At 32.7% G+C, this 26571-nt stretch overlaps 1 protein-coding gene across 1 annotated transcript in view; it reads left to right on the forward strand.

The window, feature by feature from the left end:
- LOC148274768 (dorsal-ventral patterning protein Sog-like) overlaps positions 1–26243 on the forward strand; it is a gene marked incomplete at its 3' end in the record, with an annotated part of 322288 nt that extends 296045 nt beyond the window's left edge. Inside the window, 11 exon segments of the mRNA XM_088236629.1 lie at positions 11344–11409; positions 12758–13061; positions 14678–14906; positions 16172–16468; positions 18504–18860; positions 19892–20140; positions 22776–22946; positions 23028–23148; positions 24339–24431; positions 24434–24588; positions 25990–26243. Coding sequence (XP_088092755.1) covers positions 11344–11409; positions 12758–13061; positions 14678–14906; positions 16172–16468; positions 18504–18860; positions 19892–20140; positions 22776–22946; positions 23028–23148; positions 24339–24431; positions 24434–24588; positions 25990–26243 — 2296 coding nt within the window.
- Between the last annotated feature and the right edge of the window lie 328 nt (positions 26244–26571).

Genomic DNA, 26571 nt, shown 5'->3' on the forward strand with positions numbered 1-26571 from the left:
TTGAATTAAAAATATCGAAAGCTAGCTCTTGTTTCTAATAATCTGTATAGTGATTTCAGTAATATTATAGTGCTCTCATGTTCCTGTACAAATGATTAAATAATATGATTTATTGAACTGAACGGTTAGGATTTATACTTTTTCGTATCCCGAACAGATCAACTAGACAGTTCATTTTTAGTTTCAAATGTCATCACTATACTACTATTTCATTAAATTTATCAGTTACCCACATGCAGCAGATTGCAAATCAATGCGGTGATGCTTAAAATCTGTTTTATTGTCCCAACCGATTTACAAGTTCTGTTTCTTGTTTTTGTACAAAATTTTAATATAATATTTGGCGTTATCGAGATAACCATGTTACAACAGAGACGGAGGGCATTAAAGATAGGGGAAATGGATGTCTAGGTAATTACAGGACCAAATAAATTTTATTAGCTGGTTTAAGTGTCCACTTTGCGCACTGTGTCACAGTCACTATTCTGTCTACGTTTGAACATTCATATTTCTGATAACATTATGTGTACCAGTATGCATCGCTGGGTGCAGGTAATGATGATGATTCTCAGAGTTCAATGGGCTTTTTAAAAGGATTCTTTTAAAGGATTTAACATAAATAAATGAGAATCATCATCATTGCTCTATCTGTATCAATGGTGTAAAGGACACTGCACTGGCCCTCCAATTGAAGCTTATCTAGGCCAATTTTGTTTGGAGGGAATAACTTTATTTACGATTTTATCAAAATCATTAACTATGGAGTTTTTGAAAAAAGATCATAAAAAACATCAATTTTATGAATAGTTAAAATCGTTCTTTTTAGCGTGGATTTTAAAATAATTGTTTCTTCATTATAACTCTGTATAAATATAGTGTATAGTAAAAATATTTTGACAACAGTTGTGAAAAATATGAAAAACCAAATATTTTCCCCCAGAAAAGAATTTATAAATAAACCTAGTTATGCAAAAAGCAGCCAGAAAAGAGTGAGTAATCAACAGTTGGAATGTTTTTTACTTTGGCAAATGATAAATAATGCACACATTCGTTTTTTTACGACACAAAAAAGAATTTAACTAAATATTTGACCAGATTTAATGATTCAAATAACAGCCAGATCAAATATTGAATGAAACCTTATACAAACTCTGAATAAATTAAGTGACAATCATTTTCATGGCGTTTTGACATCACGAAAGTTTCAGAAGTTTTTTACAGTTTTTTGTACAAAAGCGGCATGACTGCTTTAAACAGAACATAGAACTGACCTTTTGGAATTCGATAACACTAATATCTAATTTTTATAAAATTGTGGACTGGCTGCTTTCTGCATAACTACGTTCAAATGTTAACTTGAATAAAGCGTTCAAATCGGTCCCAAAAAAAGATTTTTTCATTGAAAAATATAATTTTTATGACAATCGATCGCGGTTGAGCACGGAAGGTTCTTTTCATTATATCTTTTTGTATATTAAATATTTTTTGCTTGCTCTCACATGTAAAAAAAGGTGTATCGTTAAATATTCTCAGCACGGATAAACCCAGTGAGGTCACGTGATTTTCATTATGGCGGCCTCCGTGGTGTAGTGGTCAAGACGCTTGATTCACGCACGGAAGGTTCCGGGTTCGATTCCCGGTGAGAACACAAAAATTAAAATGTGATTTTTCTCAAGCCTGGGTGCTCCGTGATGTATTCACCACTGTAATTAGGCCTCCTGGCCTGTTGTGGTGCAAAAAAAAAAAAAGTAAAATGTATTGTTTTAATTTTTTTTTCAAATAAATAAATAAATGAAAAAAATAAATTAAAAAAAAATTAAAAGAACCTTCCGTGCGTGAGTCATACGTCTTGACCACTACACCACGGAGGCCGCCATGAAACCAACGTGTCGCATGTAAAAAACCTCGGCACGAGTAACCCCAGTGAGGTCACATTATTTTTATTATTTTTTATTGTGTATAGTGTGAAAACAAAGAATAATAAATCGAAACAACAACCTCAATTCACAACGATTTATGCGTGGTTTGACGCCTCACATAATAATGGCAGATAATGATCTAAAACTTCATTTTTATGTCACTATTCAGTGATGCCACAACAAAAGATTAAAAAAAGTGTTGGAAATAAGGGATAAAAATATCGAAATGTCTGTCTCAAAAAACAAAACGTATTTGCTTTGAGAGCAGTTAAATATGTAATAATAGGAAAACCAATAGTGTAACTAATAATTTGGCCTCCCACTGTAGTTGTAGTAAATACCCTGCGACAGCATGTATTTTTTGTGGCGCCTATTTTAATCATGTCATATCACAATGTAAAGTTAAATAGTTATTTTTACAGTACAAAAGCAAATAGTTCTTTTATTTGTGTAAAAGTGCTTGTTCTTGGAACAGTTTTTGTTTGATTTTCTTCGGTACGAATACATTTGAGTACTTTTAAGCATACCGTATGTTAAACTGTGAGAATCCAAGTCGAAGTCGACCTTTAATAAAACTGGTAGACCTATTTAGAAAAAACATTTAAAGAAGTAAAAAAATCACCCTGCTTTCTAACTTTTGGATAGAAAATAAAACAATGTACATTATTTTAATTATTAAAATATCTTTATTAACGATAATATAAATAAACAATATGATAAATGTAAAAAAATAAAACAAAGGTAAACATGATTCTTCTTCTTCTTTTCCACATCCGCTCCATCGAGCATGTGGACACCACCAATCCAGGAGATCCTATCGTCAGCCAGCATTTTTGCCTCTTCCCACGTCAATCCAGCGCCCCTTAATTCCACATAATAAAGTCTAAAGATCGTCATTGACGGCCTTCCAGGACGGCGTGAGCCCGCAGGTTTAAAGAAGAGGCAACTTAGTCTTAGGTTTTCCTGAGGCATGCGCAGCACGGGTCTATGATTAATTGGCGGAATTAATGCCACTAGCAATTTCTAACAGCTTTACTAAACACAAATAAAAAAATATAAAAAAATTTAAAAAGAGAAAACAAAGAAATAAAAAGTCAAGAAAACGCGAAGGGTACAAACTATATTTTTTATAAATTCAAGTAAAAATAGTAATTTAAGGCCTGTGGTTAGAAAAATACATTTAAAATTAAAAATAGCCCGTCATATTATTAAAGTGCACTCCTGCTTACAGACTGATTAAACGAATTTATTATTTTGTTTTTGTCTCTTTCGCACAAACATCGGCCACAGAAAAGCGTCTCAGTCTTCCTTGTTATAAGTTATATTCTTGTGTTCTTTTTTATACAGCAAAACAGATTTATTGTGGGTACTGGTATCACTTTCCTTCGTATAATTCGTTACTGTGATGGCAAAAGATTATATCTGCCACAGACACTATTTTACAAGAGAACAAAAATAAATTTTAAATATCGGTTGGGCAGGGTGTTATAAAAGGTAATTCCATGTATCTTATATCCTTATTCTTTTGCCCTATTTAGAATATACTATTGGGGCCATTTGCTGGATAAAACTTAACAAATGATAATACAGCATCCATTTGCCATAACAGTACCAAATTATTCTTAGCATAGAATAAATATTTTTTATATTTTAATCCAGCATTTTTATACAAATTTTACTTTTCAAATCCAATGGAAAAACGCCCATTGGAAGATTATATAAATACAAAAAAGACAGATATATCAAGTCTTGTATGATATATACTCAGGTTACACCACACCCAAACTAGACTATTTTAATGTTAACAACTGTAGATAAAAATATCTGTGACCTGTCAATGGCTGGTTTAAGTGGCCACTTTACACACTGTGTAACATTCACCATTCTGCCCATATTTGAGCATCTGTATTACTTCAATTCTTTCATCTGTTGATGTTTGTGAAGTTGAAGAGCTGAAACCTTTATTCCCTATATTCTCTATTGTAATATGTTAATATAAACAGCTCCTCAGGGAGTTGAATCCAGTCCTTGTCTACAAAAAAATTCACAGACTCAAAATATTGATATAATAAAAGTCCTTCAAAATAGATTCAAGTGGTTTTGTGATAAAGTGTTCAATGAAATTAATTGAATCATGTTAAACAACAATGTTTATGCAATAATCGACCAGTCTTATGCTTCCGGTTCCAGTCAGGGAACAGTGGAATTTCGCAGTTTAAACAACCTTCAAATAGTATATTTCGCTTCCACTCTGGTACGAATCGAGCCCAGGACCTCAAAAACGATAGGCAAACGTGCTTAGCACTACACAGCGAGGTGAATTTATCTCCAATAGATTTCCTCATTTAGGAGTTTCATTTGAGAGCAGCCATTAAATCAATAACACTCCAGGGTTCTGTTTTTTTCACACACAGAACTTTATCCTTCATCCGCCCGGATGCAGAATGATAATTAATTTAATTTATTGTAAAAAAATAAGGACTTCAAAAATGTGACAATATGCAAATGGGAATTAATAGTAATCTGAACAAATAGATAAAACGACATTTAGTAACGCGGGTAGTAAATTAGGTAGGTTAATTCAGTTTATTTCAACAGAGAGGGAAAAAGTTTTCGAGAAGGGAATATGGAAGTCTAGGCATTTACAGGGCTTATGACCTGTCATTGGCTGGTTTAAGTGGCCACTTTACACACTGGGTAACATTCACCATTCTGCCGGATGAATCTCACCCACGTGATAAAGGTTTCAGCTCTTTTACTTCACAAAAGTCAACAAAAGTCAACAGATGGAAGAGTTGAGGAAATGTGGATGTTCAAACATGGGCAGAATGGTGAATGTTACACAGTGTGTAAAGTGGCCACTTAAACCAGCCAATGACAGGTCATAAGCCCTGTAAATGTATGTTAATTCAGTATTGATCTTAAGACTTTGAACTTATTCAAAATATCGCCAGCTAATCGGATATAGTTTCTTACACAAAACTGTATTCTTCATCCGCCTGGACACAGAAATTTATTAAATAAGTAATTTTCTTATAAAAAAAATAAAATTAAGATGATTTTCTATGTTTTTTCTCCAAAGAGCGTCGGATTTTATTACTAATTCACTGCTATTTAAAAAAGGAACGACGTCATTACGCACTTAAAACTTGTATTTGAACGCCAATGAGTAGATATAAAGATTCAGAAATATTTGTGATTATTTATATACGGATTATTTAGCGACAAGCGTCGGTCTAGCCGGCGTCTGGCGTCGCCTCAAGGCCGAAGAAGGCAGTGACTATTGCCAGCGTCGCGACGCTCTCCCGAAGGCGGCTCGGGCGCTTCCGCCATGGTTCGGCTGTCACCGTGACCTTACAGACATAAATTGTAAAAAGCTCACGAGATTTCCGCCATAAATTATGATTCGTTACGGTAAAGACAAAGAGGAAACACAGAAAGAGAATTTAAATATAGTAGCTACTTCTTGGAATGTCTTAAGAGACAAATTTCTTTTTTTTAAGTATGTTTTTCCCGGTATGCTACAAATGAGTCATGTAATTTAATTGTGTTCATTTTTAGCGGTTTTAATTTTACTATTGCTTAACTCTTTGATACACGGTGGTATAAAAAAAACGTATCACATATTACCACAATGTATTTATTGATGCCTGTATTTTTTTAACCGTGGTAAATATTAATTACCACATTGATAATACAATAAAGATATAATGTTTACGCTTACTTATGTCAATAGCCTCTGATTGAATAAAAATCTTGTTAACTCGCTTACTGGCGTTTTTTCGTCAAATTTATACCACTTTGAAAAGCGTTTACCATTTTTGTCATTATTTTTTTTTCACTCAATAGCCAGAGAAATAATAGTAATTTATTGTTTTTTATTAAAATTGAAAGCTGTGAAAAAAATAAAACATAAATTATCATTTTTTAAATTCAACTATGTTTTGAATATGTGGAAATGTTGGTAGAGAGGCTTTATTTCACTCGCCAGGGTGTCTGTCATTGAGATCCAAATATATAAAAATATTTTTGAGCGGGAAATATGGGAGTCTAGGCATTAACAGAGCGTATGACCTGTTATTGGTTGGTTTAAGTGGCCACATCACAAAAACGATTATATAATTTAGGAATAATTCTTTATTAAAAGTTTCAATTAGCTTCCAGAATTATTTTTCAATTTATTGTAATTGAATTTCAATAACTGTAACACTTAATGTTTGAAAAATAATATAATGTGATAAATGAAAAATAACAAAGCCTTGTCGCTTATTGACATTTTATATTATTCTAACAGACATTAAACAGTTTTGTATGTGAAAAAATCCATATTTATAACTTGTAAATGGGAGATAAAACACATGTTAAATTAACTAACTTTACGAAATAAATATAATATTAAAAAAATACGCGTTGTTATTCTCTTCCATGGTCAAATTTGCTCCAAAAATTCTACCTAGCAATATACAAAGCAGATTTGTTAAAAAATTGCCCACAGCAGGCGCTTGCCAAATTTTCCGCTTCGGGAGCTGTCGAGTAGATTTTTTAAATTTTTAATTTTATTGTATTTCATTGGAAAACCAACAGACATTTTAAAATTAAAAAGATACAATTATACTTTAAATATATATCATAAAGTCCAATTAGAGGCTAGCACATAATATTGTTATTTTTAATGTTGTCACATAAAAGTTATACATAACATAAAATAATTAATCATATACAACTTAAAATATTATTAAAAACGGAAATGCAATACATATTATTAAAATGAGTAGTGCTATCTAGAACATTAATGTTAATTTTACATAGAATATCTTAAGAATCTCTGATTAAAATTTTCTGAAGAAACATTACATAAACTTTTTTTTTCAATATTCTAAGCAAAAAACATGAAAGTACTATGTTCCGGTATATCGAAGTAATTATCAAAGATATTGATTAAACTGCTTCGGTCGTTTTGTGAATTACATCTTCAGTTAAGTTATGTGGTCGATGTTCTGACTTTATTAAGGTAGGTACTACAATAAGTTCGCGACAGTCCGGGAGAATCTAAATATAAGCCCAGTACTGATACACTCACTTAACTGTCTGAAGCTATTCGCAGAGATCACTGACCACTGACCGGCTATGAGAGTGTTGAATCACAGATTTAACAAGAATAGCGACATTCGCAATGACACAATATGCCCAACTCAGAAAATTGCAATATTTTTATGTCGATATATTAAATTCTAAGAAACTGCAGAATTTTGGAAAAAAAATTGTATTATCTTTGTTACAATATGGTATTGTTAGGTGGGTTGGTACATATGCTAATATATTAAACCCTCTTAAAATAGTACAAAGATTAATTATCAAAGTAATTTTAAAGAAACCCTCAACATTCCATACTAAAAGTCTATCTAAATTATTTAAAGTTCATACAAAAGACACTGTTTACAAAATAATTTACATTATACAAATTTATAAACAAGAAAAAATAAAAGAATTTGAGATGAATAAGTCACTCAGATATCAAAATAATATTAAAATCCCTAACTCCACACAAGTCATGGTCAAAATAGATTTGTTAGAAAAATAATAATAAACTCCCTAATGAACTATAAATTATTTAAACAAATATATTTCTAAATAAATTCAAGATAAATTTAAAGAAATTTTTTGAACAAGTGTAAAAACTGCATTGATTAATAATTAAAAATGATTTTTTTATTATTTTCTGTTTTTCTTTATATACCCTATGTTTTGTTTTTTTTTCTGATGTACTTATATGTTCAAAATTATTTAAACTCTAATAAATAAATAACTATAATTGTGTAAGTTACTCTCCAAGCACAAAAGTTAGTCTCTTTTTTAGAGAGTTACAGTTATTAACATTTACTAGATGTATAAAAGTAGATTTGTATAGAATAAAAAAAAACATTTACCATTTAAAAAAAATAATAATAATAAAAAAGTGTTAATTGTCACAACATCAAAAGAAAAAAATACAAAACCAAAAATTTAATTTTGTACGAGGTAGTAAAAACATATTACGAAATTTTTAAAAAACATACACACATAAAGAAAGATCAATTTCATAATTTAAACTTCGAATTTTTATATTCAATTGGATGTTATAAATATGAATAGACAGGCGCTGTGGCGCAGTTGATAAGATGGCCAAGTATAAAACTGGCGTCACGGGTTCGATTCCCAGCAGTTACAAGAAAAAAATTCAAATAAAGGCTGTTGTGTAATGAGTGTTGTGGTGCATTTTTCATAACTTCCTTCCATATCCTCTATTTCCCACCTGCTAAAATGCCTCTAAAATACAAGTCAACGGGTCATTTCTGTGGTATAAAAACATATGATAAAACTATAAATACGTTATCTTTTCACTCTAGTTTTATTTTAAAAATACAATTTATTTTTCAAGTTTTTTTCTTTGTTTTTATTTCTGGTTGTTTTTAAATATTTTATTTTTGAATTTTTCGATCGTTACAATAACATAATAATCTTCTTATTATTATATGTTCATATCATAAACATATTTTTATTTGACTTATTTAAAGCTTCAAGTTCAAAGAATAAGTACTTTAAAGAGCTTATTGCTAAAAGCAAAAACAGACTGGTCAAAAGAAGAGATTGGTCAAAATTTTGGATTAAAAAACCATTAATACATCAAAATATATAACATATGTTAAAATAAAAAAAAAACATGAATTTAATATAACAGGTGTTTTTATTTATATGGCTTTAGAAAAAAAATAATTGTATCTAGTGAAGCTGCTTATAATATGTTCGTGCAATTTTAAATGTCAAGCATTTATATTGATTTAATGATGTAATAACTTATATTTACATTTAAGTTCTTAATTTTAAAATACTTGTTACACTTTCACTTATGTATTTGACCATTTAGCGCTTTCACCCTCTAATGGGCATCTTCAGATTGTCTGAAAATCAGAGTCTGAAGATGCCTATTAGAGGGTGAAATTGGTCAAATAAATAAATGGAAGTGTACCAATTGTTTTTCCATTAATAACTTATAGGTAAATAGTTATTAGTTAAATTTGTAAATAGTTATTAGTAAGTTATTACATCATTACAATGGAATTACATCAAGAATTTATTTTTTTAATATTACAAGTATGTACTATTTATTTTTTCCTATAAACGTCATATTTTAGTACTAAATTTAACTGAACACAGCTTTTAAGAATATTTTTATATGTCTACTATTTTAAGTTTAAAAAAAAAAAACATTAAATATCAATTAGTAATATTTTTAATTTATCACTTTATTTGCTGGTATGTTAGTAATGAATTTAATCATCTAGATAGTTTATCTTGATTGAAAGATATATAAACAGAGACAGACAACCTTTTTGATGCATAGATAAATCGACTGGTCTAAGATATATTGAAATCAAGTATATAATATAAGAGCTCTCGCCTTCTACTCAGCTGCCAGGCTCTTTAAAGACCTGGTCTTGAAGGGCGAGAATTAACTTATGAAGACTCGTCACAATAGATCTATATACAAATGTTTCAGTGGCGTCAAGAAGCTTTTATGCACTGATCCTTATGTGTAACAATATTCTATCGTTTAATATAAATAGTAACGAAATTTCAATATGTATTTTATATAATGAAAACAGTTTATAGAAGTAAGTAACTTAGCTTGTTGCGTAATGTTTCTAAGCACTTAAGTTTCTGTAACATTTGGCACCTGAAAACTCATTCGCTAAAAGTTCACCAGATGGCTCTCGTGCGGAAGTCGTTAACTTATATTGCGAATGTGGGAAATACTTTACCGCTACAGCGTGTGTTTCTACATCTCTTCCGCTTGCAAATATAAGCTGAATGTGAAATACCAATTACATTTTAAGTGCACTCGTTTCAGGTTTCAATTTCTTTTCCTGAAATAAAAAGAATTAGAATATTCGTTGATAAGGAGGATTCATGTAAAATTGCTTACAACAAACTACCGTAGCAGCATTTTATTTTTGTCAGACGAAGAAAATTTAAACAAATTAACTGTATTTTATTTAAATTATTTATTGACAATTCTTGATGGAATTTTTTTTAATTTTTTTATAATTTGTCTTTAAATAGTACAAACATAAGAAATGAATGTCCTAATATTAACTTATATCTAATTATTATTAAAACATTTACTAATTATTAACATTTTTCAAACGATATACGTACACTTAAAAAGAAAACTTCTATAAAGCTAACACGAATAAGATTACTTTTTAAAATTTATCTGCTAAACACATGTTTTTTTGATTGACATTTAAATGAAATAATATTTTTTTGCTCTCTTATTTCCAATGGTATTTCCTTATAATATAACTGTACAGCTCGGTGCATCAATGAGTTCTGTGTACTTGTTTTCCCACGAAATGGTAGTCTTACTTCATGTTTATTTCTTGTTTTATATACATGTTCACATTGATTAGAAAAAACCTTTTGAGTCAACTCTTTTGAGGTAAAACCATTAATCATTTTATGAACAAAAAACATTACATTAAAATATATTAGTTGACGTACTGTCATAATTTTTGTTTGTTTCAGCATCAACTTTATTCTGGTGTATTTATTTTTTTCCAAAATTACTCTCATAGCCCTATTCGTCAATTGTAATGATGTAATAACTTATATTTACATATAAGTTATTAATTAAAAAATACTTGGTACACTTATTTATTTGACCAATTAGCGCTTTCACACTCTAATGGGCATCTTCAGACTGGTGAATATTATACAATGTATGAATAATTTACATAAAACTAAATATTATCTAAAGTGGAGGTACATTTATAAATAAGTTGAAAAGGATACAGTACGTGATCCATTTCCAGTTCCATCGAAATATTCTCCCATTTAGAAAAAAAACGAAGTCGTAAAATAAAATTTTAAGTAGACCGTAAAAAATATTACGAAATGGGTAAAATTGAATATATGATGAAGAAAAAAACAAGTTTAAAAGTTAAGACAACAATAATTTAATAATATATGTTAGTGCATACATACACAAAAATACGTTTATTTGTATTATTTAAAGATTGAAATAATAATACTAAAAATATAAATAATTTGATTATCAACCACAATCTTCTATATTTGACAAATTAATGTAGGATCAAAATAGACGGGGAATTTCAACGTCTAGACATTTGCTGGGCTTATGTGTGATTTGCCATTATCTGATTTAAGTAATCACTTTTCACAATGCGTAAAATATGTCGTGTTGAAACATTTATCTGTTTATTTAATCTTTGAAATTCATTCATCTAAAAAAATCGGTCCTTTACTATAAACATTTAGACAATGTCAAAATCTTGCAGGTTTTCATAATAATATTTAAAACGTGTTTTCGTCATTAAATGCCTCATTGAAAAAGTAATTAATTTGATTTTGTAAATTGTTTCAGGTCCAGACACACCCCAAGACTTGCCCCAACTTATGACACCAGAAGAAGAAGAAAAAGATTCTAGACGTAAGTTATAAACAAATGAAGAATACTTTTAATTTTTTTATTGGGTGTTCACCGGTTTTGAATGCTGTATTTATGTTTTCCCATTTTTAATACTTCTAAACATACATAATCGATGTTTGATAATTTAAAATTTAAAAAATGTGGCACGAAGGAAATAGGGAAATATCACGGCTTTTTAAAAAACTTTTTTAAATGATTAAGGGTCTCTGAAATACTGATAATAATATTTTTTTGCTACTTATTAGTAGCATAAAACATATTTTTTTATGTATAATTTTGAATTCCGGCAAAAACGGTCCATTGCGTTGGCCACGCACCTTTTTAGTCTTAATGTAATAGTTTTTTTTGTATTTGTAACTTATGAATATCCTATTGTAAAAATATAAAAATTGAAAAAACACGTCACGATTCGTATTGATTTTAAACTTTGTGACCGTTTAAATTTAAATATAATATCGTCATGAATCTTGACGTCACAATTATCAAGGTCAAACGTGTCGCGTTTTTGTAGGGACATATTTAGTATAAAAACGTTTCTCCACAATATTAATATTGATTTTGAAAATGCAATTATTTCCTTAAATCCATTTTATATATAACAATATTTTGAGTTTATTAAACCCGCCAATGACCGGTCATAAGCCCTGTAGATGACTGACTGACTTCCATATTACCTTTTCTCAGATGTTATTCATCTCTTATGTAATATCTTAGTATGTATATTTGTCAATTGACTATAAAATTATATTGTATTTAAATATATCGTATTATCACCGCTATGTTTTTTTTATATTTCGTGATTTTGAAATTACTTTGACTGTGACGTCACAAGTTCTCTACGGTGAGTTATCCTGATTGGTGGGTTAGCTTCCCGGTAACTAGAAATGCATCACAATACTCCGTACTTGGTTATTTTCATAAAACTAGTAACGTCGTTCAAAGTAGATTTAAAGAAAAAAGTTTTGAAACTTCATCGTACAATTATATGCTCTAATTTTTGGCGCGCGTTAAAAAACATTTTTTATATCCAATATCCCGTTGCAATCAACTTCCTCATTGCTCGCAGATTAGAGTGACGTTAGCAGACTCACAAACCAGAGGTCCGAGGTTTGAACCCCACGTCACCTCAACTTAATTCCCATTTTCTAATAATGAGTTGCTTAGAACTCGCGGTAAATGGCCTCAAGACTGAAATAATTTGGTAAATCTAAATAACCAAATTATTTATTGAAAAAAATATATGTGTAATTCAGTGTGGTGTGGCATTTTATCATCTTTACGAGGAAACGGCGTGATAGTTCAAATCATAAAAATCATTATAATCTAAAATTCCGTCTCCCATACCCAGATTTTGCCGCGCTGTTGACGGGCCAGCGCGACCCCGCCGCCATCCGCTTCGTGCTGCGGCGCCGCTCGCTCCACTTCTCGGTGGAGGCGGCGGGGCAGGCGCGCCTGCTGCGGGTGCTGGACAAGGCGGGCAGCACGCTGCAGGAGGTGCCGCTGGCCGCCGGCGGCTCCATGGCGGGCCGCGCGTGCGGCGCGTGGCGGCGCCTCCCGCGCGACTACCGGCGGCTGTTGAGGGAGGGGCGCCTGACGGCGGCGCTGCTGTGGCAAGGGGAGACAGAGCCGTCCTTGATGGGACCGATTGTGAGGTATTATTCGTGCTGTTTACATCAAACTCGGTAAATAGATACGCGCACTGGGTGCTGCTTTGGCAAGTGGCCACCAAACCGTCCTGACACATTGTTAATAGGACCTATTATGAAGTATTAGTCATTCTGTTTACACTGAACTCGGCAACTATGTGCGCTGTGCAAGGCTCGAGGTCCTGGGTTCGATTCTCAGGAAGTATGGATTTTACCCGTGGCTTCTCCCGACTGACTTCTTACTAGAAATGCGGGGCTACCAATTATTGTTGGGGAGAAGGGATATTTATTTGGGTGTTCACTTTTTTCAACTCATTGGTGGTCGCATGCATAATTCCGATATTCTAAATGAATTTAGTATATTTGTCTATGATAATTATTTATTTATTTATTTTTAAAAAACAAACAGTCGACAATGATACATTAACATTTTTATATAAAATACAGTTTAAAGACAGACCAGCAAAGTTTTTAAATAAAAATCATACATATTATTAAATTGTGTTACAACAAAAGGATGTGTTTATGTGTATTTGTATGAGAGTAAGTGTAGATGTGTGTTTATGTGTATTAGTGTGGGAGTAAGTGTTCAGGAGTGTGTACCTGTGAGAATCATTAAATAGTAAGTGGGATCGTATCGCATTATCTTCGACAAAGGCAACACAGGTTGTTCCACCTACCACGATGCAGAACCAACCTGCCAATGGTTATGCCGGTAGGTAGAGTAATCGTGTTATTCAATCGTATTGCCTCGGATGTCGATATATTTTATGACAGTGGGCTTTCTCTTAGGAGGGCAATTTCCAAATTGTAATATGTATGTCAATATTACATGATAATTTACATTTTTTTTCTCTTTTCTATTTAAATAAATCTGATATGTATATTTTGTAATTGTTTATAATTAATTGTTTACTCTAGAATGTTTTCAATGTAACTGAAAATATATAAATACATGAAATTAAATTAATTTTCTGGGAGGGTCGAGGTGAATCGTTCGTTTTCAAAGGTGGTTTTACACTGAATTATTTCACTGCCCTGGACTGGTACCTTAAGCGTAAGACTGATCATCTTACCTCCATGATTGAGACACGCTTCATTTGATTTGACAATGCATTATCCTGTAAACAATCGGGTGCGGATAAGGATTGCATGATGATGATGTGCACTGGGCACTGCAGTAGCAAAGGCTTCGTTGACAAAACCTATTTTGAGGGATTGTAATGCTGTTTAAACAGAATTCATTTACAATAACTGTGTGCGTTGGGTGCTATGACATGTGGCGACTAAACCTTCGTAAATGAGACCAGTTATGAGGTAAAGTCACGCTGTTAACACATACTTCTATAACTAGGAGTCCTGGGCGCCGCTATGGCATGTAGCGACTGGTAACTAAACCTTTGTTAACGGGACCAGTTACGAGGTATACTCATGTTGTTAACACATACTTCTGTAACTAGGTGGCCCGGGCGCCGCTATGGCAAGTGGCGACTTTGAATGAGAATGAGAATGAGTGGCGAATTGTGGCGTACAACTATTTAGTGCATAAGAAAAGTGGGATTGGTTTTAATTTTTGTAATTGTGTTAAATAATAAATTATACGAATAAACCTTTTTTTTCAGCCATACAGCACTTGGTACCGAGATGTTTTCCGCTCTACTGTCTAGCGACGCCGGCGTCGCTACGCCCGGATGGGGAGGCACGGCGGCCATTTCTGCCTCGGCGGGCGCCGCGCCTTCCATCCACATCACAGTACTCTTTACTGGAGTGCTGGCTACAGAACAACTTTTGGACGCTCCTGTCGTTGTCACCCTAGAGATGATCGATAAGAATACCACCATTCTGGAAGAGGTAAAGTATAAAAACCTACCCACTTAAATAATCGCGTAATTTAAAATCGTCTCTTATAAATTTTATTTTTATAGCGGACTTATTGCCACTAGCAATTTAAAAATAAAAAAAGTTTTTTCTCTTCGTTGATTATTTTGCAGTCAAATAGCTTTAATCTGTATTATTTATTGAAGAAGCATTTACAATGTGGAATAACATGATTAATTTTTTTTTTAAATACGCTTTGTTTTGAGACCATATAAGTTTATCTCGGAGTACTACAATACTGTTTCGGAAAGCACAGATCTTTCGGTCTACATATATAGTATATTTCATTTTATTTTATTTTATTTATTTCGAATACAAACAGATGTACAGGTTACATGAATATTTTTTTTTAAATTATATAAAATGTATACATAGTAGGGCCTGCCATCCAATTATATGTATTCACTAAATAATACTGTAATAAAACGACGACGGCTTGAAGTTTAAACTTTATAAATTATAAATATACTATATATTAAAATAAGATAAATATGGACAAAACAAGGAGATAGTGGAAAGGAAAAGAAGGAAATTGATAAGGAGTAGTAAAGGATGATTGAAGGAAAGTGAGAGTGGAAAATTGCATTTTATTTAATGATTAAACGAATTATGAATGAAGAGCATGAATAAAGCCTATTAATTCTCTTCTGTACATATTGTATGGAGTGTTAAATATATCAAGACTATTAATTTTTTTGTTAAATGTTTCACATATATGAGGGATTGTAGAATGTTTCCGATGATTAGTTTTAAATTTACGAATATAGAAAATATCAGAGAGTCTAGTTGGCCTGGAGGGGACACGGTAAGCAAGTAGATTAATGAGTTCCGGGGAATCGAATTTATTATTGAAAATTTTATAAAGCAAGATCTGATCAAACATATCTCTTCTGTGTGTTAATGAAACAAGGTTATAAAATTTTAATGAAGCTAAATAATTTGGAAAATGCAAATGAAATTTGTATTCTAGTTTTTTCAGGAATTTTTTTTGAACACTCTCGATTCTATAACTACACATGTAGATGGAAAGATCTAGGTAAATTTAGCTTTAACCTATATTAACATAAACACAGTATGGTGAATGTTGCACAGGTGATAAAGTAAAACCAAACTACCCAAATGACACGTAATACATCTATATAGTCTTCATATTTGTTTGTATATCTACAAATCTTTATGATGTGGAATAAATCCAGCAGTTGACTGAGAAAAATATTGACTTTTTTGTATATTTTTAGATTCGACATATCAAAAAGCCCTCTAACGAAATGAACATAGTAGAGCTATCATCCCCTGTATCCGCCACCGACCTCCGTCTACTTGCTCGGGGTCGCCTGGCTCTGTCCCTGAGGGCAGCCCGCCCGGGATCGGGTTCCGGTGCCCAGGTTGCCCTTCGTGGTCCAGCCCTGTCCCGCCTGGCTTGTGACGTCTTCCACACTGCTCTGGCTGCGGCTCCGAGATCTCCCCCACCACCAGCTTCAGGAGTCGCGTGCCTTCATCTAAATCGGGATGGAGAACTCGTTTATACAATTCAGGTATTTGAATATTTCGTGGAAAAACAAAAAAATCATAAACATTTATTGTATACCCACGAACAGGCCATGCCTTTGTGGGATTTTTTGTTTACTATTCTTACTGCAAATATGTATTTTATTGCAATTAATTTATTCTCAATTATGTTTATACTCTGTTTTACCTCTTATGTATATTGTAAAATCGAAAACAAAAAAATGTAATAGTTATAAAAAAAAAATATTTAAAAAAATATATATAAAAATAACATGGTCCGCCAGCGTTGCCTGACAGTTTTGACTTGGGCAGTATCGAAGTAATACTTGTCGTAGAAGAGTGGAGATGGTATCATTGTGTTTCCATTAGATAGAAATTTAGTAACAATGGAGAGTTTAACCGTGCAACATCGTACATTTGTCGTGGAGACGTTATTTTAAAAATAGCGATTCAGTGGTAAAATCTCAGAGGAAGTTCTGTTTTCATTTTAACATTTTACTCCGTGGTTCAATTCCTACTTATAGAACCATAATGCAATGGGCTCAGACCTTACGTGAAACCTGTTTTGCATTGAAAAAAAAACCAGGAGGCAGTATGAAAACGGCCACAACACCTGTAAACGTCAAAGCTGTGCGTCACGAAATTTAACAGAGCCCACGCCGATCTAAAAAAAACGACATGCTCACTCTCTTGGAATATCACTTTTGTCTGACGCATTTTACACAATTCAAACTTCTATCTTTACAAATTCACAACTGCCTAGGAGCTTAAGCCTCAAGACTTCGAAAGAAGAAGTGATTTTTCAAACAGAATGAGAGAGATGTTGGAAGAAACCCCTGAGGTCGTGATTTAATGATAGATAAGGCTCATTTTTACCCCAACGGCAGTGTAAATAAACAAAACTGCCATTATTGGTCGCAAAATAACCCTGAACAACTGTATCAGCGCCCACTTCACTGTGATTGGGTCACAGTGTGCACTAGCGTTGCAAAATTGGTGTGACTTTTTTAAACAAAATGGAAGAGCGGTCACCGTAAACTCTGAGCGTTATTCGAACATGTTACGTGAGTTTCTGGTTCCGGAAATTCGTCGCCATCATATAACTTGTTGACATGTGTGGTTTCAACAAATTCAAACTTCAAATGCGTCTATAGGCGAAGTAAGGAGGTTGTTTCCAGGAAAAATTATATCCTACAGAGGAGATGTTGACTGACTGCCACGCTCTCCTGATCTTACTTAATGTATCTTTTTAGGGGGCTACTTCAAAGTAAATTGAGTCAACATCAATAAACCACAAACTCTTGTTGATTTGAAGGATGCCATTGAGAGAGAAATTCGTGCTACGCCGTCTAACGTGTTGGAGAGAGTAATGGCGAACTTTGCGCAGAGGGTAGACGAGTGCGCCGAGAAAGAGGGTCGACATTTAATGGACATTGTGTATTGTGTACCACGTATAATTTATTTATTTTTGAAAAATCCTTTCGACGTGTTAACTTCCATTTATTGTGCACATTTTGAAATTAAAAAATGTGATATCTCAAAAATTTACTGCGTACTATTATTTCAAAAACGTGAATCGGGTAACGCTGGCGGACCCTGTAGTTCATATTTTATTTCTTTGTTCTTCCCGATTGATTTTTCTATTCATAATTTTTTTTTTTTTTAAAACCTCGATATTATGTTATATGAACAATATGAATATCTTTCTCCATTAAAAAAAATTGTCATGATGTTCAACCTTTTTGAATACGCGATTCCCTTACGAGTAGAAAAGTATCTGGCGACCCCTCTCCCGCAAGTACCAACTTTTGCTTTTGTTGTGGGGTCACGAGCAAGGTAAAAGTTAAATTAAATTAAGTTCCTAAGGGCGCGGTAGGGCTAGATCTTTAAAATTATTTTTCTCTTTGTTTTGGCCTTCTTTTCGTAATACTTTACTTTTGTTTTACAATTTTATCACACAACTTATACTGGTGTATGCCAGTTTTTTATCCTTAGTATTTTACTTTGGTCACGCTTGTGACCGCGAAATTGTTTTTATTTCGGCATTTACTTTGTTTTAAGGTTGACGAACTGAACATGCTTGAATCGCCGATGATAACTTTAGTCGAAGAAGCTAACAAGCGTCACACCGAAGTGGAAGACCTGACGCCTTACCTTAGGGACGGTCTAGCCAACGGATCCCTCGACCGCATGGGACCCAGGCTTCTAGAATCTCTCTACTCTGGGGACCTGGTGGTCAACGTCGCCACACATTCTGACGGAAGTGTCATCAGGGGGCGGTTAACTTCTCGTCCTGTTGCGGATGCTCAGGATCTGAAAGGACCAACGCTGATGAAAAGGCCGGATTTGACCCAACCAGCAGATTTAGTGGGTTTAGCCTGGATAAGTGTCGATTATGAGTGCAGTATTCAATGGGAGGTAAGTGTCTCGGAACTTCGTCACTTTGAATTTATATGTTTAGGTTATAGAGAACTCCTTCGAGAAACTTTTTCGATCAGCAATGAGCAATTAGTCTTCGTATGACCGCCAGGAAGCAGTAAATGCAATATGGGGTGGGCAAGACGGTGAATTATAAGATTAAAATTTATATTTCAATAGATATTCCTCTGAAATGAAGGTACCTGTCTTTGGCTGATTTTAGAGATAACACGTACATATTATTTTTGGTTGTTTTATTTTTTTTTTAAAAAGATTACTCAAACACAAAAACAGATTTTATTATTTGGAAAAAAAACAAAAATTTTCACATACGATGCATATAGAAAATAATAGTACAATTTAAACTAAAATTTTCGATACACATTTTCCACAGTCATATTAGTTATTAATTAGATTAATTCACAGATATTAATAAAATAAAATCACAATATGTATTTTTCAAATAGACTTTTCTTAAAACATGCATATAAGTATTTATTTAATTAAAAAAAATGTAAAAAAACTAGTTTAAATAAAATTGAAATGAGTTTTTTTTCATCCAATCAACAAAGAAAAGACTTTAATTGTTTCATTTAAAAAATGTGTTTTGAATCCTAACATTATGTTGTGTTATGTTTTTGAAAACATCGTCATCTAATTTAAAAATAAAAGAAAACAGCCTGAGCCGTTTAGCGCTATCGCACGTTGAATTTTAAAATGAAGATAATTGATATTTAGAATAATTCCTAAAAGTTCTGAAAGCCGATTGTAAAAAATAACAAAACATTTATTACAGCAAGGGTTTTAAGTCCCATGAAGTTGGGACTTATGTCTCAAAAAATGTGTTATAGGACTACTCATAAGTAATTAAATCAAATACTTCTCATTATGTTGAAGCTAAAAAAATGTTTTTTTCAATTATGAATTAAAGTCTTTTCTTTGTTGAACAAATGGACAAACGCATTTTAAAAATAAAAATGTAGCACCGGGAATTCTCTTTCCGAAGTTTTTTAAACGTGTTTTCGTTCTAGATATCCATCGCCGGTCCAGCTTCATCAGGGCTGCCCGTGAGCGGTTTGGAGTTGTGGTTGGATATGAGACCCATGCTGGCACCTGGAGCTCCCGTGGTCTCCAGGAAGATGGGATCCCTAGAGACTCCTGAAGGAGCCATCCTGAGTCCAGCTCTCCTGGACTTGCAGAGGCTCCATTCTGGGGCGTGTGAAATAGTTGTAAAAGAGCCCACCACAAATACAACATTACTGCATGCTATGCTGAAGCAGGTGAGATATTGGTACTGGATTACAGCAATCGCCTAGTTTTATATTTTGATAGAGATATTTATTTCGACATTGAAAATTGTTAATATCGTGAGCATACAGCGAAAAGTGGCCTAGTCAAATTTGGCGATTTTGAGATTTTTTGCCATTAGTTGCGCGAGTGGTTGATGGGATTGAGTGGTTTGTAGCTGGATGGACCATCGGTGGATGAAGGTTCTCCTATCCTACCCATCCTGGGATCTCCCAACTTTCAATGTTTATTATTCTCATCTCTTTGGCCATGGGTAGCTACGGTTACTATGGGAACAATTTTCCATATCCATGGCAACCAACATCAACAAACACACATTTTTTTTCCGCTTGATATTTTTCTGCTAACTACCGCATGCATCTTATTTTATCTGCCCGCATCTGCTTGTCCTATAATCATCTGCCCGCATCTGATCTCCATTACATCATCTGACCGCCGCTCCGCCAGTCATCATTATATTTTGCAAATAACTTTAGTGAATGTGCCGTTTTCATCAAAAAGGAAAATACTACCCGGAAGCCAGGACTTAGAGATAACATTCGGATTCCTGTCCCTGTTTTCCTTTTCTGTCTTTCTAAAGGTATGATTGTTGTCTACTGTTGTTTGTTTAGCCGCATACTGTTTGATTCCGCATTTTCCATCTCCACGCAACGCATCTCTTATTTTTTCGTAGATTTTAACACAGATCAACGGATTCTAATTATCTTCCACTGAAAATAAAACTTAACTTATATATATGTTTTCTAAAAAAAATTTTTTTCAACAAAGAAATATTTTTGTTTTTTTATTTACCAAAATATATTGCAAAAAACTCACTATTAAAAAATGGGAATAAAGTTGGGGTAGAGTGGGGTTCGAATCACAGACCACAACCCGATTCAAATTGATCATTGTATATTGATCAAGCCAGTATATAAACATCAGCTATAGGAAATATTGATGGTATATAGACGCTTCCCGAGCCCTCAAAAATGATGACACCTAAATGATGCCCAAGCTCCCAGTGATGCCTAACGCGTATTTAGTCGTTCTTCGACCGCCAGTTAGGTACGTTTCGAATCGAAACTCCGATACCTGCTTGTGTCATGAAAGTGTGTGAAAACCTCTCAGATTGTAAAAATAATTGAGTTACTTTTCAAAGGTAAATATTTGTTCAAAAATAATTTTAACAATGCTTAAAATAATACAAATCAATTAAAAATATTATTTGCTGTAAACGTCAAACTACGCCAAGCGGCGCAATTAGGAAGCTCGTTTTACTTCCAGGGGCGCACTGATAGGAATTCATTTTGAAAATATAATAAATGTGAGAAAATATATTAATTTTGAGTTCCCCGAAATCCAGTGAAAACAAATAAATTGATGAAAATCATAAGCAATTCAAGGAAGGAATCTGATTGGGATCCACCAAAACGAATATTGATTGTAAAAATCAAAATGTAAACTTTTTTACACACCAAAAATAGGTATCCTAATTTTTTTTGTAGTATTTACATGCTCGTTGAATGCAGCCCAGGGTAAACAAAGAAAGTAACTATGGGTACGTTTTCGTGTCTCTACCTTTAAAAATATTTTACTCTATAGGGCGCGTCTATGCAATAATTGGTCGATGGTCTTGGTATAATAAAAATAAGTACGTTAATATTTACTATACACATTTTATATGATAAAAAATAAAAAAATAATGTAAAGCAAACTTACTCTTGTTACACAAAAGAGTTCAAAAAATTTGCACCAGAACGTACGTGAATCAGTATTGTGTATAATTAAATGACAATATAATATTTAAAGGGGGAGGCCTATGTTCAACATTGGACAAGAGACGGCTTATGATGATGATGATGATGATAATATTTAAAATATGTTAAAAGCGTAGTATTAACATTTTATAAAATCTTAGTAAATATTTTTATAAAACAATTTACCGACCATTCTATGTCTTCCGGTTTCGAAACGTACTAGTCTCCTCATCAGGACACTAATTACATCAACATACAAATTTTCTATATACTTTCACCGTAGTGTCCTGACGAAGAAACGGGCGCGTCTTGAAACTGGTAGACCCATTAAAAAAATATTTACCTATATTTAAGTAAAAAATAATAGCACAAAGTTAACTATTGCTAATTGAAAAATAAAATGATCAATTGATCAGTTTATTAAATAAAATATTGTAGCGCATAAATGTAATTAATAATAAATTGAAATATTTTGTATCAATGATTTGAAATTTTCCGTACCATATTTTATTTAATAATTCATCTGTTTTAATGTTTTCATATGTATTCCTTTTTATTTTGTATATTGATGTATGTCATATTATTTATAAAAATATTTTTGTATTGAGTTAAGTATATAAGAGTTCCCGACTTAACACCGAATTTTCTAGCAAGCCGGGAGATTAAATTTAATAGTTGTGTAAAAATGGAATTGTGTGTTGTGGGTATTAATAAAATAAAATAAATAATGCTTTAAGTTTTAATACAAGCATTTGAATTACGGATTTTACCCGAACTGATTTCCGAAATTCTCAGTTTTAAAAAAAAACATTTGAGTATATGAAGGTATACTTTCGATCTGTTTGATTATTTAAAATATTTTTTTCAGATCAAGATACCAGACACATGCTTACCTCAATATAATGACAATGAAGTTCCTGCTGTGTCCTACGTACCATCACATCCAAACTCTGCTGACAACTCCATAGATGATTCTGCAACTTGCTTCCACTCTGGAAGTTTCTATGATGACGGTGCTCAATGGACTTCTGCTAATGAGGTAAAAATATCATCCTCCTAATACCGAATTATATTTGTTATTTTCTGAATATTGTTTTACAGTTTTTTCTGTTTTTAACAGCCCTGCACCATGTGCTCATGTCTCCACGGCAGAGTAAGGTGTGATGCATACCGCTGTCCACCACTCACATGCGGAGCTAAAGCCATGATAAGACTTGGCGAATGCTGTCCTACATGCTCAAGTGAGTTGTAAAAACTCTTTCGTATCTTGAAAACATCTAGTCTTCAAAGAACAGCAACCGATGTAAATTAAACATTGAAAAATCAAAATTATACAGAATAGACTTCTAATAACACTAGGCAGTGATATTTCGAATAAGTTCAAAGTCTTGAGACAAATACTGGATTTGACGCTAGTTAATTTATAAAGTTTCTTTAGTTGCTGAATGTCGATTTATTTATTTATTTGCATGATGTTACCTACTTAACTCAAAAATCAAAATGACATAAACAGATTACAAAGACAGCAAAATAAAATATCAAAGTTAGTAAATGACCTACCCTATTTAACAGCAACTAAAGCACTTTTTAAACAAACTAAGCAATTAAATGTAACTGAACTCTTTAAACTAGAATCCTTCAAATTTATTCATAAATTAACCACTGATGTAATTGTAGACAAAGAACTAAAACTTGAAAAAAAATGTAATAAACATGGACACAATACGAAAATATCAGAAAAATATCATATGCGATCTTCTAAAACGAGACAAGGACAGTCGAGTCTAAATAAACCATGGACTGTAACTATACAATGAACTACCACAATAAACTACCACACAAAACTATGCAAAAGACTCAGACAACTTTTACAAAAGACGTTAAACATATTATCATTAACAGTAGAATTTGAATTTCAAAATTTAAAATATTTTGTTAAATGTATGTAACCCGTAAGGGTTTATCAATTCAATTTAAAAAGAGGAAAATTAAAAAATTTGCCGTATTTATTTTTCACATTAAATTAAGTCAATAAATCTTCTGTGTTCGGGTGGATAAAAATAGAGTTCTGGGTGTGAACCTAAACCGTATTCGAGCGTTGTTGACTCGATGGTTACTCTCAAGTAAAAATCCTGAAATTGTATTTGGCGCATTCGCCTCCCATTTTTGGGGTCCGTGGTACAATTCCTGGCAAGGCGGATGTAAAATATTGGTTTAAAAGGTGGTTCTACACTGCAATATTTCGTTGTTTCTGGACGGCACCTGATGGGTAGAACTGATCACCTTACCTTTCATGTAACAAAAATGATCTCGATACGCCACAATTAGAGTGCTAATGCAGTGCCTTATGTACCACTAAAATTAATGGTTATTGACAATAAAAATAATTCATTAAAAACGTTGATTTAATTGTCATCCACTTTGTTTTTAGATTCTTCCTTACAAGATGCCAATACTTCTTCTACACGAGGGTGTCACCAAGCCGGTCAGTTCCACCCCGCCGGTCAGTCCTGGCACCCACCCTACCCCCCCCGGAAGGGTTTGACACGTGCGCGATCTGCACGTGTGAGGCGCGAACTCTGAAGGTCCAGTGCACGAGAGTATCATGCCCGCCTCTCGCGTGCTCTGAAAAACTCGCCTACAGGCCAGATAAAAAGGCTTGTTGTCGGATATGTCCAGAGGTATGCCGAAATTAATAACAAATATATATTTTTATAAATAAGTGAAGCTGACGGTGCTATATTTCCCTATTGGCCTCTTTGTATAGAATAACACTTCGAAGGAATAAATAAAATTACTTTGTTTTGTGAACCACTTATTTATTGTCACAACCGACTAGTTTCAATAATAACATTTTTACTAAACAAAACTCTTTATTTCTCTTTACGGCGCTTATTCTTTTTATGGATACTATATTTGTATATTCTTTATATTTGTATAAACCTGATATAAAGGTCTCAAGAAAATGTATAAATAACGATTTATTATAAAGATAAAGTTGTGTAACTCTGCTGTTTCTCAAAGCGTCTTTAAGATTTTTTTTTTGTTCGCTTTCATTGATTTACTACTAATACTACACACACGGATCGATGAGTGGATCAAGCCAAATAGGTAAATGTGTGTACTTTTTATGAGATTTGTTCCATTGGTCTATATAAATTGGTTATGTTTTTTGTGATTATTTTAGTTTTTTATTGTTGATTATGTTAATGATAATTAGGTTATTTGGATCAATTACGTTTTTTTATTGTTATTACTATGTTAACTTTGTTAAATAGCTAATTTAAGGCATATTTCACATTTTGTATAAAAAAAGAATACAAACAATGTAAAAGTATAAATAAATATATAAATATAATATAACTTATTACTATTTTATCCTCAGAATTTTGATAACTTTTTAAAATCGTATTTTTTTCACTTAAGATATTTTTAACTATTTTAAATGTTTTTGAATACTTAAAAACAAACAATGAAACAATTGTTTTGAAAACTTAGCTTTAAAACTTTTCTCTAATGCTTTTTTTTTTTTATCTTTGTAAATGTGATTCTGTAAAATTTATCTTTTTATTATGTTGGTAAATATTTGAATTTCGAACAGATGTAACAATTCTTTTTTATTGATTCTTTTCACTAATCTTCATTGATGTTTACGTTTTTTAAAAAAAAAATACAATGTTAGTATTATTGTTTATTTTTTCTTTGAAAAAGGTTTATTGAACCACAGTTATATGAATTTATAAAGAGCAAGACAGCAAATGATTGTTTAAAATGTTGGTTGATCGATATTTATTCATTTGTTATATTTAAAATAAGTAATATGTTAGTCAATTTGCGCGTCATTCAGTGGTACACGTTTACCATTATGTGTATGAATATCCATATACCTTCGATTTTTCTATGTTATGGTTTTTGTGTAACTTATTGTGTATAAAAGAGAAATTATAATACGAAAAACTATTGTAGCTACATACTCGAATAATTGACGAGAGAAAAAACTTATTTTTTATATAAATGCAACTAAAACAATATTTCTATCATAATTTTGATTAGTAACCGATATAGTACGTTTTAAATTTTAGCAAAAACCAGAGCTAGTTGACCGTAGCACCCTGGGGGGTGGAGGAGAGCTGAAGGACGAGGGATACCAAGGAGGGCTCGTGTCTAAACAGAACCCCGAGGAGGTGCTAGCGTCCGGGGGATGCCGCTACCCCCTTGGAGGGCCCCTTCAGAATGGCCACGAGTGGCACCCCACCGTACATTCGCACGGTGAACAGAAATGCGTCACGTGCAGATGCAAGGTAAAGTCCGATAATGTCCACAATATTTTTACTATGTGTGGAGATTTTTTAACTGAATTTAATACAAGCGTAGGGTTTATAAATCCATTGATCAATGACACACACACGTGCAATGACTTCGCCTGAAATATAAATCGACGACCGATAAAGCGAGTCATCATTTTATATTTAATTTAATACAACATATTGGGTATGTACAGGGAGTGCTTCTAATGGGTGTAAATTGTAGACATGTACAGTATTTAAATTTCGTAAGGTTTAAACAGCCAATGGCAGATTATAAGCGTGTAGAATTTTGTGAGTTGTTGTTAAAGGGGGCTTCTACACCATGAGGGGAGATCCTTAAGCCCGCTGGGTTATAGA

This window comes from Micrasema longulum, unplaced genomic scaffold, assembly GCF_059751315.1.
Source record: "Micrasema longulum isolate JH-2025_06_02 unplaced genomic scaffold, ASM5975131v1 h1tg001586l, whole genome shotgun sequence".
NCBI lineage: Eukaryota > Metazoa > Arthropoda > Insecta > Trichoptera > Brachycentridae > Micrasema > Micrasema longulum.